The following is a 15,324-nucleotide window of genomic DNA, read 5'->3' as shown; positions in this document are numbered from 1 at the left end:
GTGACCTCTAGAGGGAGCTTAAAGCTGCTCCCTCACTCCACCCCGCGGAGAGGATGTCTGATAGAGGCTCAGGACGGACACAAGCTATAGCTGAGGGTGGAACGGAAAGACCGCAATGGAACTAGACTCAGAAAGATGCTTGCTTCCTTCCTATGTGTCATTACGTTTATTCTACAATCAGTTGTCCTTTGGTGGGCCTTCTCTGTGGCACCTTCTCTCTCCTCTTATGTGACGGGTGTGACAGAATTAGGCATGGCACCGTCCTCATCAGGAAAAGCCTGCCCCGTTGGGAGGTCGGGGGGAGGATGGAGATGTGGACAAGCCGGCTCAGCCAGCTGAACCCTGGCTCGGTGAAGACGGCTTCTTGTCTCCCTTCATCCCTCCACCACCCCCCCAGACCTTGGATCTGTAAGACCTGAGAGGAGGGGAGCAAGGAGCAGCCAGATTGAGTGGCTGCCAGGCTGGGCGCCAAGCCAGAGGGCCAAGGAGTGATGCAGCCCAGTCCTCTGGGACTTGGGCCCTGGTCTCCACTCATCATCAAAGTATACCTGCCTTCCTGCCCTTATGATATCATCAGACTGTAATGACCCTTTATAATCATCATTTTCCATTTTGTTTCAGACAACAAAACATCGTCAAGGACTGAGACTGACAGATAGCCAATGCCAGTAAAGCCATTCTGAAATAACTTCTTGTTTCAGGGAGAGCTAAGTGAAAGTGCAAGTCACTCAGTCATGTCCAACTCTTTGCGACCCCGTGGACTATACAGTCTATGGACTTCTCCAGGCCAGAATACTGGAGTGGGTAGCCTTTCCCTTCTCTTCACCAGGGGTTTTTCCCAAGCCAGGGGTCAAACCCAGGTCTCCCACATTGCAGGCAGATTCTTTACCAGCTGAGCCACAAGGGAATCTCGGAGAGAGCTAAGATCCATTGAAATGGTTTAGCCATATGATAACATTTCCAAGAATTAAGTCCAGTGAGTTCATCAGCATAACAAAATAGTGACAAAGAGGGTACCAGCTTTAAGTATCCTCTCTGCCCATCTTTGTTGGCAAGGCAGGTGGTAGGATGCAACTCTGGGAACCTCATCGCGGCGGTCCTCCCACAACACCTTCCACTCTCATTTCATAACTTCTCTCTGGATCCGTTACCAAGAGACACAAGAGGACAAATGGTTACCGTTCCTGAACCGCTCCCATGAGCTTTCGTTGGGTGGAATAAAAGGACTGCAGTGGGACTGGGCTTGTTTCGTTGTGGACGTTATCTCATTTACGCCTACAATGTATGTGGTTTCATGCCCAATTTCAGATGAGGTTTCTAAAGCAGAAAGGTTAGGTCACTGCCCAAAGTCATGTGCCCAGCCTCCGGGCTTAATCCTTTCTCTAACGGCTCAGAGCAGCCATAAACCCTCAGTGCAGAGACAGCCAGCGGAGCCCCAGAGCAGGACCTCACCCCAGCCAAGCAGCATCGTGGAGGAGGCATCTCCAACCATGAAACAAACACCCAGGCGCAGCCTCCCCACAGGGCGGAAGAGGCGCGGTAAGGGGCTTCTGAGAGCGGCGGTGCCCTCGCTTGCGGCAGATCGCCCCTCTGTCCAGCGCATGGCTCTCACTGCGGCCTTGTAACCTGGGTCCAGCGCAGCTCTTGGGAACAAATTGTGAAGGAAAGAGATGAAACAAAGGAAAGATGATAAAATAAAACTGCTGTGAAAGGTTAAAGTCCCAGGATTCTCTGTGATTGTTTAATGGATTTCTATGATAGTAACAGACCTTTGATTTTGCCTGCCAGGCAGGTGACCTCCAAGTAAATGAGTTTAGACAGCATTCCCGAATGAGAAATGTTCCTTTTCCTCCAACCCCACACTCCATAAAGGCCCCTGAGTATACAGAGACCCACACTCAATCCCCAAGCAGACAGATGTGATCGGCTGGACACAGAAGCTGATATGGAAGTGGGCTACCTGGTATGGTCTGTCAAAATGTGTATTTCCACCTCTAATATCTGTTCAAGTAACAAATATTTACTGAGGTGACTCTCCACTAGGCATTGTGGATGTAATGGGGAAAAGACGTGGCCTTGGTGGTTGGGATGCTCACGACCCAGTGGACCGACAGGTGTTTGGACCTAATGAGATAGAAGTTGGAGTGCAGACACCCCCAACCCCAAGAGGAATCACAGAGAAGGAAGTTCCTGGAACTTCCTGCAGAAGTCAAGGAGGGGCAGCATGGGCCGAGGCACAGTCTTCTCGGGTGTCTGTGTCTTCATCCGGAGAACAGGCTTCACGATACCACCAGCCTCAGTGTCAGCATGAGAATGAAATCTTAAGGAAGTGTTACTCAGTCATGTCTGACTCTTTGCGACCCCACAGACTATAGCCCACCAGGCTCCTCTGTCCATGGAATTCTCCAGGCAAGGATACTGGAATGAGTAGCCATTCCCTTTTCCAGGAATCTTCCTGACCCAGGGACTGAACCTGGGTCTCCTGCAGCGCAGGCAGATTCTTTACCAACTGAGCTATCAGGGAAGCCCCGCGTTCTAGAACCAGGTCCCAATCTTGATGCTAAAATCGGTTGCTTGTTAGGTGGCTGCCTCCTATTGGCCAAGTGTGGGGTTGCACCCTTACCCTATTAGCCACTGTCTATTTGCAGGTAAAAGTAAAGCTACGTGCCCAAGCTCTGGAGAAGACCGAGAAACTCAAATCTGGGAGGGGCACCCACACAACAGTGGAGAAAACATGGGGAGATGACCATGATACCAGGTCCTCAGGGGCCTGAAAACGTCCCTGATGTCTTCTCTGTTTTCAAAGACATCTTTTGAGAATGATAATCTTTCTTCTGTCCCCTCATCCCCTGCAAACCAGTGATGGTAAGTTACACAACAAACACAATTCCCTTTTTCTGAAATTCACTGTAGGGTGAGTTCGCCTAGAAAACTGGCTCAAAGAGCAGTCACCTGCACTCCCTTGTCAGGAAGACACGGGATATTCCAAGGAGTGGCCATGACATTTTTTTCAATTATCTACAGCAGGCTGTCCAATAGAACTTTATGTGGTGATGGAAATGTTCTGTACCTGCTCTGTCCAATGCGGTAGCCACTAATCATATGTGGCAAGTCTGACTGAGGAAATGAACTTCTAATTTAACCTGATTTAGTTAAACTTAAATGTAAATAGTGACCTGTGACCAGTGGCTGCCACAGTGGACAGCACAGACCCAGGGGCTCTGACCACGTGTACTTTCTTGAGTCTCTTCTAGAGTTTTGTCACCTTTGTCTGTAATTTGGCTTGACCTCGGGGCAAAGTGTCCAAGGCTCAGGGCCTTGCCACCTCCTCCTATTTCCCTGCTCACCTACCCCAGCCCTAAAGGCTCCATAAGCCAAGATTTTCCCCAAATGCTGAGCCACAGGTCTTGTTGACCTGAGGGAAGGATCCCTTTTGCTTCACACCACTCCATCAGCTCCCCCAATTTACCCAAAGGATCCAATGCATTTGCTACACTTCTGAAAGCTTAGGATGACCCCACTGCTAAGCTCTTGCCTTTAGGACCAGAGCGGAGGCTGCTGAACGGGACACATGTTTTGGGTCATTTTGCGCCCACTGGGTGGAGTGTGCAGAGGCAGCCTCATCACAATGACCTGCTTTTCCTGGCTAAAGGGCTTGGAGACACAGCCCTGGCTGGGCCTGTGTAATCTATTCATCTCCTTCCAAGCCGGGCTCTGTGAGCTCATTCATGGAGGATGGGCAGAGGAAGCTGGGGAGGGGAGCAAACACAAGTACAGAAAACAAACAAAACAACACGGATCCGCAGCCCCCTGTTTCGGGGTGGGAGCAGGGGCCGGGAAGACGGGGCGGGGAATGAAGCTCTGGGGCTTGCCTAGGGGGATCCGGCCGGGGAGGGAGACCGGGGCTTCCACTGACGCTTCTCCCAGTCCCTCCAGGAGCCCCGCCTCGGTCTCGGCTCCCGGAGCCCCCACTGCGGTCAGCTCTCATCTCTGGCCATTCAGCTGGCTCCTTGGGAAAGGAGGGGAAGTTGAGGGGAGGCCAGAGCGGCAGCAGGAAGGAGAGGCCTGGCCACCTGGAGCTGCTCCCCGCGGTCTGCTCCCGGCCCAGCCTCTGCCCCAGCCCCTGCCCCAGCCCCACTGCCACAGACAGGCGTGCAGGGCTCCCCGGGTCCCAGAGATAGCGCCCCATCCGGGGAGCCGCTTCCGCACTCCAGCCACAGAATCAGACTGCCGAGCACTTGGCTTCAGTGCGCGATTTGCATGTGATTTGCATACATCTGCAACCCCACCCCACTCCAACTCCAGACGCTTTCAGGTCAAAGGATGTGAAACGAAATAAAATAAATTAATTAGTGCAGCCTCCCGTAGCCCAATATGCAGGGCCCGACACCCGTAAGAGACATAACTGATTTTTAAAGCAGTCGATGGGATCACAAGCCAGGATGGAGGTCGGGGAGGTGGGGCAGTGTGGTGAACGGAGTGGGGGGTGCTCAGCATTGGGGTAGAGAGGGGGAAGGGGCGGTCTCTGTCGGCCCTGGAACCTGGGCATCCCCGGTTTTCAGAGCACGCAGAGGTGAGCCACGTGGGAGGCTGCTTGCGGTTCCCCACACCTGGGCCTGGCACTCCGTTGCCCCCACCCCAGCAGCTACCCCTGCAGGGAGATTTTCACCACTGATGCAGGAACATTCTATTTCAAACAAGAGTGAGGATAGCTGCTCCAAGGGATGGGGGAGCAATGAGATGCCTACTGGTATTTTCCTGTTTCCAAGACGCCTCCCATCTTCACCCCTATTGTTCCCATTGGGTCTCCGCGTTTCTCTCTGCCAGCCGAGCCAGCCTCTCACTACCCCTCACTCCACGGGAGGGTCGAGCAGAGACGCAGTGCCATCTTCAGCAGCGAGCGGAGTTAATTTATCGCAGCCCTCTGCCAGGTGCTAATGAGACGCTCACAGCGCGTGTCAGCCAAGCGGTCCCCGTATCATGTAAATACGCCTCTTAGCGATGCGGTTCGCGGCACTATTTAACATATGCCTTGACTTTCTCTAGGCCCCAGCGATCTCTCCAGGAAGGAAACCTCACCTGAAGCTGGGGCCCTCCGGGGAATCAAATGTCAGATTCACACCTGTGGATCCCGGGTGGCTGTGAACTTGGATGGAGGGTCCTCGGAGTAATTCTAAATGGGAGGGGCTACAACGCTAAGATGGAGAACAGTGATGTTGGTTAGAAGGAACCCAGGTCACAGCGCCCAGCGTAACCACAGCGATCAGAAAATGATGACTCAAAGGCCGAAAATGGAGAAGGCACAGTAAGGAGGGAATGGTTTGCACCGACAGCAAGGAGGCTGAGGCGCCCAGATCGGAGCCAAGGCTCGGATGGTGAGGGCTCCCCAGCAGGATCCTCTGAGGCTGGCTTTCCCTGCACCGCACCGGTGGGTGTGGCGGTAGCTTGAAGGAGCTCGGGAACCATTTCCAGATGCGTGATCACCGAGATGTGCCCACCCAACCCCCACCTCCCACCCCTCTCCACTCCACACCCCCTACCTCCTGAGCAATTCCACTTGACTGTATCACCCATTGGTTTCACTTTGAAGAAAGGGCAACACAGCTTAGCAGAGGTTGGTTTCTGATCAGCGGCTGCAAACTATGGCCAGTGGACCAACACAGCCTACAGCCCATTTTTGTGTGACCCATGAGCCCAGAGTGGTATTTTACCTTTTTCAGTGGTTGAAAAAATAAAAAAGGAGAAGGCTGTGTGACACATGAAAATTACACAAAATTCAAGGGTCCGTAAGTAAAATTTTATGGGAACGCTGCCATGCCCTTCCATAGACATGCTGTCTGTGGCTGCTTCTGCGCTGGAACAAGAACTGGGTAGTTGCAACAGAAACCACACGGCCCCCTGAGAGGGAAGTGTTTACTATCCGGGCTTCACCGAAGGGTTTTGCCAAGCCCTGTTGTAGCTCATAGAAGGGGAGCTCTCCACCCAACCCATTCCCAGGATGGCGGTACCCTGTTCTTGCACACCTGGGTGCCACACGGCAAGAACATCAATGCCAACTCGAGCTTCTCCAGAGCCCAGCCAGCCTCAACGTCTTGTGGCAAAGCGAGACCAGGCTGGGATGCCCGGTCCAGACACACAGATATCTCTCGGCAGTTACAAAGGCCAATACTTGCTCCCAAGGCCCAAAGCTGGTTCTCCTGTGGCCAACGCCAGGGCCCTGGGAAGGTGGGCATCTGCTCATCTCTATCAACATCCCTTCTCAGATCCCCTTAGACCCTGGGGTGACAGACACCAGTCCTGTGTGTAATCAGATTAGAAGGCAGACTACATTTGTAATTCGATTTTTAAGAAGGCAGGAAGCTGTCCTGTTCTCTCTCTTCTGCCAAAAGCATTACCCAAATCCTCATGCCCCAAATTTCACCCTTCAGCGTTCTTTAATTACACTGCAGTCAGTGCGTTCAATGTTGGTAACTAGTACTCAGCTCGGAGGGGGTTTCCTGAGCACAAGGGCATGTTGGGCATCAGAGATGCCAGGACAAGATAGACTCTGAGGTCAGAAGGGAAGACTGGGCAGAGGGATCTTCACGGAGGGATTCGGCGAAGGATGGGGTCAGGCAAGGGCACAGGACAGCGCAGGGCTGGTGAGGGCTGAGGGCATCGCTGACCCCACGAGGGTCTCCAGGGACTCTACCCCCCGTCCAGGTCAGAGGCACCGGCGGGGGCACCGCCGAGGTGACTTACCCGGTACCACACGATCTCACGCATGCGGCCATCGGTCTTGAAGTTGCACTTCAAGGTCACGGCATCACCAGCCACCACGGGCGGGAGAGGCTCAATGTTGACAGTCAAGTAGCCTGTGGAGGAAAGGGGAGAGGGTGGTGAGGCTGTGGGCCGACCCGGGGGCTGGAGCACGGGTGGGCTGAGGGGGCCTCCCCGGCTGCAGGTGGCGCTGTGCGTGCTGTGGGCCGACCCGGGGGCTGGCGCGCGGGTGGGCTGAGGGGGCCTCCCCGGCTGCAGGTGGCGCTGTGCGTGCTGTGGGCCGACCCGGGGGCTGGCGCACGGGTGGGCTGAGGGGGCCTCCCCGGCTGCAGGTGGCGCTGTCCGCCCTGGAGTCCGCGAGAGAGGGGCCGGGAGAGGGGCCACCTCACTTCCTCCTGCTGCTGCCTCCCTCCCCGGGATCCCCCCTGGCCCTCCGGGGTCCCGTCAGCCCTGCAGACACTGCTTGGGATGAACTGTCCCGTGACAGCAGGCCCTGCTGACTCGTGAAGGAAGCGCTTCCGTGTATTTCTGTACGATGTCCCAGGCCTTCCAGCCAACACTGCTCCTCCCCCCTTCTTTTAGAAAGCTGTAACGTGCGTCAGCTCTGTAGGAAATGAACAGGCCGAAATACATTTCCAAGGGGGCTCCGATGGTAAAGAATCTGCCTGCAAGGCAGGAGACCCAGGTTCGACTTCTGGGTTGGGAAGATCTCCTGAAGGAGGGCATGGCCACCCACTCCAATATCCTTGCCTGGAGAATCCCATGGACAGAGGAGCCTGGCAGGCTACAGTCCACGGGGTCGCGAAGAGTCAGACAGGACTGAGCAGCTAACACTAGCATTTCCAAACCTATTTGAACATGGGCCCCTTGGCCAACCCTTAAACCCCATCAGTATCCCACGCACCCAGACCCTGGAATGCTGATTTGGTGTTCTAGGTACTTCTCCATTTCCAACCTCAAAAAATTTCTCCTGGTGAGAGAGGAAGAGAGACCCGGGAAGCTGCTGTTCTGCCTCCTGAACCCCCAAACCCCATCACACACACCTTGCAACGCTGGGCCACGGTGGGGGTGGGGATGGTGGGAGTGTGATGGGCTGACGACCTGGGAAGGAGCCTCGATTGTCCGCAAGCACAGATGGCATTTCTCACACACCAGCTGTCCCCGGAATCCCTGCTCAGCTCCTAGGAGCTGGGGCTCTTCTCCTGGTAGACGCTCCCTGGCAGCACTGATGCCTCCTCACCTAAGTCCAGCCTGCTGAGTCCTCTGACCCCTCCGCTGCCTCCCAGAGCCCCATCCTGAGGGCAAGGAACCCACTCCAGCTTGGCGGGGCATCTCATTCTTGGGCTGATCATCCAGGCTCATCGGATTGGCTTCCTGCCGGTTGATATCCAACCATTGATCTAATGGATCAATCCAGTCTGATTGTCTTAATGAGAAAACTAGCCAGAATGGGCTCAGGGATTTCAATTGTGCAGGCAACCTGAGCCGACGGGGCCCAGGGGTCTGACCCCTGCCTGAAAGTTAATGGTTACAACATTCTGCGGGGAAAAAAAGAATCGACCTCAAGAGGATCAATTTGGAAGCTGGAGGCAGACTCAACTGGTGTGGTCCAAAACTTCAGTTCCCAACGCCCAGGGCAAGGGAGTGAGGTTGGGGCTCACCCCAGGTGGCCTCTAACTTAGACCAAAGGTCAGGCTTGCAGGGAGCCCCAGAGAACACATGGCCCACGAGAGCAGTGACCGAGCTAACTGGAAGGAAGCACCATCTTCTGTCCCCTTCTCTCCTCATTTATTCTGCCCCAGATTTTGCTCCCACTTGCTCTGAGCAGGCCCTGGGCCGTATCCAGGAAGCAGAATGGTATGAGCATTGCTTTGCTCTCTGGGAATGGATAGTGGAGGGGCAGATTCACAACACGACCCCACTGGACTAGGGTGATGACAGGTGACCGTGAGGGACTAGGGGAGGGACGAGGGGAAACCTAACCCGGCGTGGATGGTCAGCGACATCCCCAAGCCCAGCAGGTGCCAAAGCATGACAAACAAGGAGGCTGCCTGCCGGAGGATGAACCCCGGTGGGAGGGAGTACTCTGGGGCAAGCCAAGTGTAACACGGTAACAGTGGTTCCCATTTCCATGGCACCTGTTCTGTGCCAGACACTGGACTCCATGCTTAATACACACTCACTCACTTAATTGTCATGGCAATCCTAGGAGAGAGGAGCTAGGATTATTCTGACTTCTCACACAGAAACAGAGAGGCTAAGTAACCTGCTGAGATCACATAGCTATAAGTGGCAGAGCTGGGATTCAAACCCAGACCTTTTGATTCTATTATGACTGCCATTCTGCCATGCTACACACAGCTAATGACGGACGCAGTGAGGATGGCCCAGCAAACACTTTCCATCCAGCCCTGGGGAGAACAAGGGTGTGTTGCTGGTGGGAGGGGACATGACAGGAGACCAGGACCTGACTCCTTTCTTTATGGTTCCCATCCTTGACCCAATGCCCACATTTCCAGTAGGGCTACTTAACCCTGGGGTGGAGGGGCGTCTCACTTTTGGAACTACAATTGAGATGAGCGTCATTTGTCCAGATGGCTGAGGAGCTCAAGACAAGAGAACAGTCCCTCCCACTGGAAGGAGACAGAAAGGACAGATTCTCAGATGCATAAATCTTCCAGCCAGCCCAAGGTGGGTACAGAGGGTGTATGCATGTGAGGCGGGCCGGGGGGGGCGGACACCAACTTGCAGGGTCACGGTTTCCTGGTGAGCCCTGACGGAATCAGGTGTGAGTCCAGTGGGCACTGGAGGAAATGGTGGAAGCTCCGGTTTTTATTGAGAATCTATTCACTTCCAGTCAATCCTAAAGGAGATCAACCTTGAATATTCGTGGGAAGGACGCATGCTGAAGCTGAAGCTCCAATACTTTCGCCACCTGATGCAAAGAGCCAGCTCATCAGGAAAAGACCCTGATGCTGGGAAATATTGGAGGCGGGAGAAAGAGGCGACTCATTCCTCTCATTTGTGCTGCACAGTAAAGTGACTCAGTCACACACAGACACACTCACACACTCACACACTCACACATACACACACACTCATGCACACACATTCACACACACACGCTCACACACACACACACTATCACTCACACTCACTCATACACACTCACACATTCACTCACACACACACTCACTCACACTCACTCATACACACTCACACACACACACACATGCTCACACACTCACCCACACACACGCTCTCACACACACATTCACACTCACATTATCACACACACTCACACTCATACACACTCACACACACTCACTCACACACACACTCACACACACACACACATGCTCTCACACACACTCACACACACTCACACGCTCTCACACTCACACACACACATTCACTCACACACACGCTCACACACACACGCTCTCACACTCATACACACACACTCACATTCACACACACACACACTCACACACACTCCTTCTTCATGTTCTTTCCCATTATGGTTTGTCACGGGGCGTTGGATATGGTTCCCTGGGCTGCACGGTAGGTCCTTCTTGCTTACCCATCCTGTGTGTGATAGTTTGCCTCTGCTAATCCCAAGTTCACAATCCTCCCCTCCCCCTCCCCCCGGCAACCCCAAGTCTGTTCTCTGCATAGAACGGGGCTCTTGGGGGCTCCCCTCTTTAGTCTGTCCTCTGGTTTGTGGGAAGGACTCCTCGTGGGTCTCGCTCTGATCCCAGAAGAGGATGAGATGAGATGGGGATGAGATGGTTGGATGGCATTACTGACTCAATAGACATCAGTTTGAGCAAACTCTGGGAAACAGTGAAGGACAGGGAAGCCTGGAGCACTGGAGTCCATAGGGTTGCCAAGAGTCGGACACCACTCAGCGACTGAACAACAATGTCCACTTCCTGGTACTGTGCCAGACACCAGGGATACAATAATGAGAACAGGCACATCCTGCTGACGTTCCAGCAGAAGAGACAATAGCCAAAGGAACAAATGATGGGAAATGTGCCCGGTGTAATGTGATGTAATACGTAGTAAGTGTAATGAAGAAAAGAGAATCAGGGTAAAGTAAAAGAGAGTCATGGGAAAAGGGTTGATCTGGACAGGGTGCAACCCAGGAGGTCTTTCTGAAAGGGCCAGAGTAAAGGAAAGTGTGAGCCACGTGTGATTCTAGGGAGCGAGCATTGCAGATAGAAGACATCACATGTGCACAGGCCCTGAGGCTGGAGTGTGCTTTTGATTCTCCAGACAGGCAGTGGTGGGAAACCTTTTTGTACCATTGTGTCCTCTGAAGCCCATCCATGACCGAGCATCTTGCAGGACCAGGATGAGGGTGGGGCAAGTGCGGTGCCTAGGGTGCTGGATTTCAGGAGGCATTTACTCCCCCTGCAGGACCCCGAATCCCTGCCCTGCTGGAGTCCTCTGGAACAAGCACTAGCAAACGCCGCCCTCAGGAAGTGACTGTGGCTCCCACTCCTGAAGTCTCCTTTGTGAAGTCACAGAGGCTGGGGGGTGGGGTGAATCGCTCCCAGCTGAGGACCCTCCTCTTCTTGGACCCCCTGGGAGCGGCTGGGGCAGAGTAGGGGTAAGGCCAGGCCACAGAAGAGGCAGGAGGTCTCACTTCTAAGGATTAAAACCTCCTTCCCCAGGCACATGGCACTTCCTGGATTTCCCAGAAATTTCCCTCCCACTTTTCCACTGGCTCTTGCAGCAGCCTGCCTGTGCCTTCCTTGTAAGATGCCGCAGTTCCCACGTATGTCACACTGGAGGGGGACTGTCTGTTTGCACATCTGCCTCTCCTTCTGGAAAGTGAGTTTCATTAACATCAGTGGAGTATTGAAATAAGTGAGTGAGTGCTGCTTTTTGGGCTTCCTTCGGGGCAGGCAGTCTCGGTCCTCACACCACCCCGAGTATATTACTTCTGTGCCTCAAATGAAGAATGGCAGGTCAGAGGGAGGAAGGGCCCGGCTCGATACTGCTGCCAGGCCAGCAGCAAAGCTGGGATTTGGACCCGGATCTGTCTGACTCTGAGGCCAGGCTCTCCTTTGCTACCGCCAGGAGCAGTCATGAAACTTGCAGGTCACGTGAAGATTCGGGGGCTCGCCTGTGATTGGCCGTTGCGCCGACTGCATCGTCAACAGAGGCCTGGCTCCCAGGGGGGAAGATGACCAGGGAGAGACAGAGCCTGCAGACACAGTGCTCTCGGGGGGGGTCAGGCCCCAGCGATGGACGGGGCCCCCTTCCCTCCAGGCTTGAGAGCCTTACCACGAAGCTTGGGCTCTCTGGAGCTTTGCTAGCCAAGGCCAGGACAAGCCTCAGGCAATGTGTGGGCTCTACGTCTTGGGTCTGGAGGCAGGATCAATGGCTGGGAAGGGAGGGAAGAGCAGGAGGCAGGGTGACTCTCTGAGCTATGTGCCAGGTGAGGATTGCATTACCCGTCAACACCTGGGTCACAGGTGAGTAATCACCTTCCCAAACACAGACACGCGCTGAGAGGGAAGAGCAAGGGTTCAAGGCCAAGGAGTTTTTTTTGCAAAAGAAAAACAGTGAAAGTTCTCTAGGTCCAGCGAACGTTCCATCAGCTCCTATTTCACAGGTTTTCGTCACCTGCTGAAGACCCTGCCTTGGTTCTTTTTCTGAAAATACCCTCCCCCACTTCCTCTGCTTCTCCTACCCACACACTTCCACCAAGTTTGAAGTCAGTTATTTGGTTCAGGTTACTCACCCCATGGTTCAGTCATCACCTGGGCAGGTTATGTGGCTGCTAAGGCCTCAGTTTCCCCATGGGTAATGCTGACGTCCCACATGGTGAAGCATGTTTTAGGAGTTTGCTCATCATGAGTCCTGCCCATAGTGGGGCACCCCTGAGCCTCTGCCAGATTCCTGTTCCCTCCCGGTCCCCACTGTCCAATTGAGGAAGGATGGTCCCTGGATGGAAGTGGGAGGAGTGGGATCTGACATTTGGAAGCTAGTCAGAGAGTGGGAGATAGTTCAGGGCTGACCCTCTCAGCCAGCTGTCCCATCCGGACTGGGGTCAGAGCCAGGAGACCCACGAGGAGTCCTCCCCACAGAACAGAGGGCAGGCTCAAGAGGGGAGCCCCCAAGAGCCCCGTTCTATGCAGAGAACAGACTTGGGGTTGCTGGGGGGAGGGGGCAACTATTACACACAGGATGGGTAAGCAAGAAGGACCCACCATACAGCCCAGGGAACCATATCCAACGCCCTGTGACAAACCATAATGGGAAAGAACATGAAGAAGGAGTGTGTGTGTGAGAGTGTGTGAGTGTGTGTGAGTGTGAGTGAGTGTGTGAGTGTGTGTGTGTGTGTGAGTGAGTGTGAGTGTGTGTCTCTGTCACTTTGCTCTACAGCAGAAAATGAACGCGTCATAAATCAACTACCCTTCAGTAATTGTTTTAAACTGAAAAATAAATCATGCGTACATAAAAAAACCCTTCCGCCAGGACCCCCGAGTCAAGCCCCCAGACTGGTGGGAAAGGCAGGGATGGGAGAGGGGCTCACGCAGCCGCCAGGAGGCAGGGGGCCCAGGGGAACAAGCCCAGGAGATAGCTGTGGGCTCAGCTGTGAGGCCAGCCGGCTCTGGCACCTCAGGTGGGCCGCGCCTCTGGGCCTGTTTTTTTTCATCTGCAAAATGAGGGGTGAGCGGTACTTTGGGGTCTTCTAGCTCTGATCAATCCATGTCAGCTGTTCACTGAGCTCAGATCCTGACACCGTCATTGCATATACGACGCGACTCCGCTTCTCTGAGACGTGAACTCGTCCATGAATCAGCCACCAGCTAAAGACGGAGCTCTGTCTTTCTCGGCATTAACCTTGCCACCAATCAGCCTTGATGCACGAGCCCCCCACCCCACCCCCTGGCCCCCCCCAAGCACGGTATCGAGAAGCAGGATCAAGAGTGGAAATGGATTCATCTTAACTAAGCAGTTCATTACCCCGAGCGGGACCATCACTCTCGCCCTCTATCTCTGACAGCATTTATACCGCTCCCGTTAAGACACATTTAGCAAAATCGCAGGCAATATTTAGGAATCAGGCACCCTCCCAATGAAGTGATGACAAATGGCTCCTCTATCCCGAAACTCGCCTCATCCCAGCTTTGCCCCCAGGGAGGGCTTCCGTGGGAGGGGCACAGGCCCGCCTTGATTTAGTGAAAAGAGGCATGACTTATATCAGGGTGACCAGATGGCTCAGTCTGTCCAGTACCAAGAGCTTTTCTGGGACAAGGGCTTTCAATGCTAAAACCAAAAAGTCCCCAGCAAACCAAGACAAGTTGGTCACCATAGTTACAAGCCGCCCATGGCCATGGCAAGGGCTAAATCACCAAACCTCTGCACCTGTTTCAGTCATAAGGGGATCCATCCCTCCCAGCTGCAGGCACTAGTGAGGGAAAATGCTGACCTCCTCCCCAGCCCTTATTCCTCATGAATGTTTGCTAGATGCTGGCGCTACTGAGGGATGTAAGTTGTGAGATCAGGCTTTGTCTTGAGCTTCCTGCACCCATGGATGCCCTTCAATCCTCCCCCACCAGCAGCAGCCAGAGTGCTTTCTTTAAAACATGCTCCCTGGCCTTGGAAAGGGCCCCCAGAGCTTCCCATCGCCCCATGGAAAGAGATGCAGATCCTCTGTGAGGTGAGCTGGCCCGGGCCTGGATCTCATGGCCCATCCAGGTCCCACCGTGTCTGCTGTTCGTCATGTGTGGACTCTGACTCCTCTCCAGGCCCAGCACAGGCGTCCCCCTCTGTCCCAAGGCCTCACTCTTGCTCATCCTTCAAGGAGTCACAGAGGTCTCACTTCCACAGGAAAACTCTCCTTGACTCCCCAGGTTATCACAGTCCCCCCGAAGACCCCTCCCTTTTGACCACTTAGGAAACCTGAGATTACTTGTAATGAGGTGTTCATTGTATATTCTCCATGCGCAAGGCCACTAACTGTTTCTATCTGTGTTACCTGTGTGGCTAGTGCCCAGATCTGCATATGTATTGAAAGAAGAAAGGAATTAATTCTGCCCATCCTCTAGACTGTTCCGTAACAAGAGTGGGTGGTGTCCCCAGGAGCGTCTCATCCCTGTGGCCCGAGGCAGCCCCAGACGAAGGGGCCAAGACCCCAGATGCCCGCTGAACCTGCCTCCTGGACCACATCTGCTTGGACTGATGCCAACGTCATCTGAGAGCGTCCTCCAGGACTCCTCACAGAGGTCAGGCAGGAAGCCCGCCTTGGTGAGTGGCCTCCCCATCAGGGATGGTAGGATCCGAGACGTAACAAGGGAGTCAACAGACAGAGGAGAGGGTAGAGCCCAGACCACAGGCGCGGGAGCCACGGGTAGAGGCTGCGGAATCCAGGCCCAGCCGCACTTGCTGGACCGGCAGGGCCCTGGAGCAGGGGAGTGGGCGGCCATCTGAGCAAGGTGGCTGCTGGAGCCGGCGGGCTCAGGGCCCGGGGCCAGAGCTGTTGCTGCGTCTGAACAGGGCCCTGTCTCTCCTGGAACACTGTGCTGAGCTGGGGCCCTGTCT

General features: G+C 54.4%; 1 protein-coding gene across 2 annotated transcripts in view; it reads right to left on the bottom strand.

Annotated features, from left to right (window-relative positions):
* The window catches only part of IGSF21 (immunoglobin superfamily member 21), a 270,697-nt gene that overhangs the window by 140,932 nt on the left and 114,441 nt on the right, over nt 1–15,324 (bottom strand). For both annotated transcript variants that reach the window (XM_070458791.1, XM_020899171.2), the window contains exon 2: nt 6,742–6,854. In XM_070458791.1, coding sequence (XP_070314892.1) covers nt 6,742–6,854 — 113 coding nt within the window. The remainder of the gene's footprint in view (nt 1–6,741; nt 6,855–15,324) is intronic.

Source organism: Odocoileus virginianus, chromosome 30 (assembly GCF_023699985.2).
Source record: "Odocoileus virginianus isolate 20LAN1187 ecotype Illinois chromosome 30, Ovbor_1.2, whole genome shotgun sequence".
Classification (NCBI taxonomy): Eukaryota; Metazoa; Chordata; class Mammalia; order Artiodactyla; family Cervidae; genus Odocoileus; species Odocoileus virginianus.
Note: the sequence above shows the minus strand (reverse complement) of the source record. Positions and strands in the feature narration are given on the sequence as shown.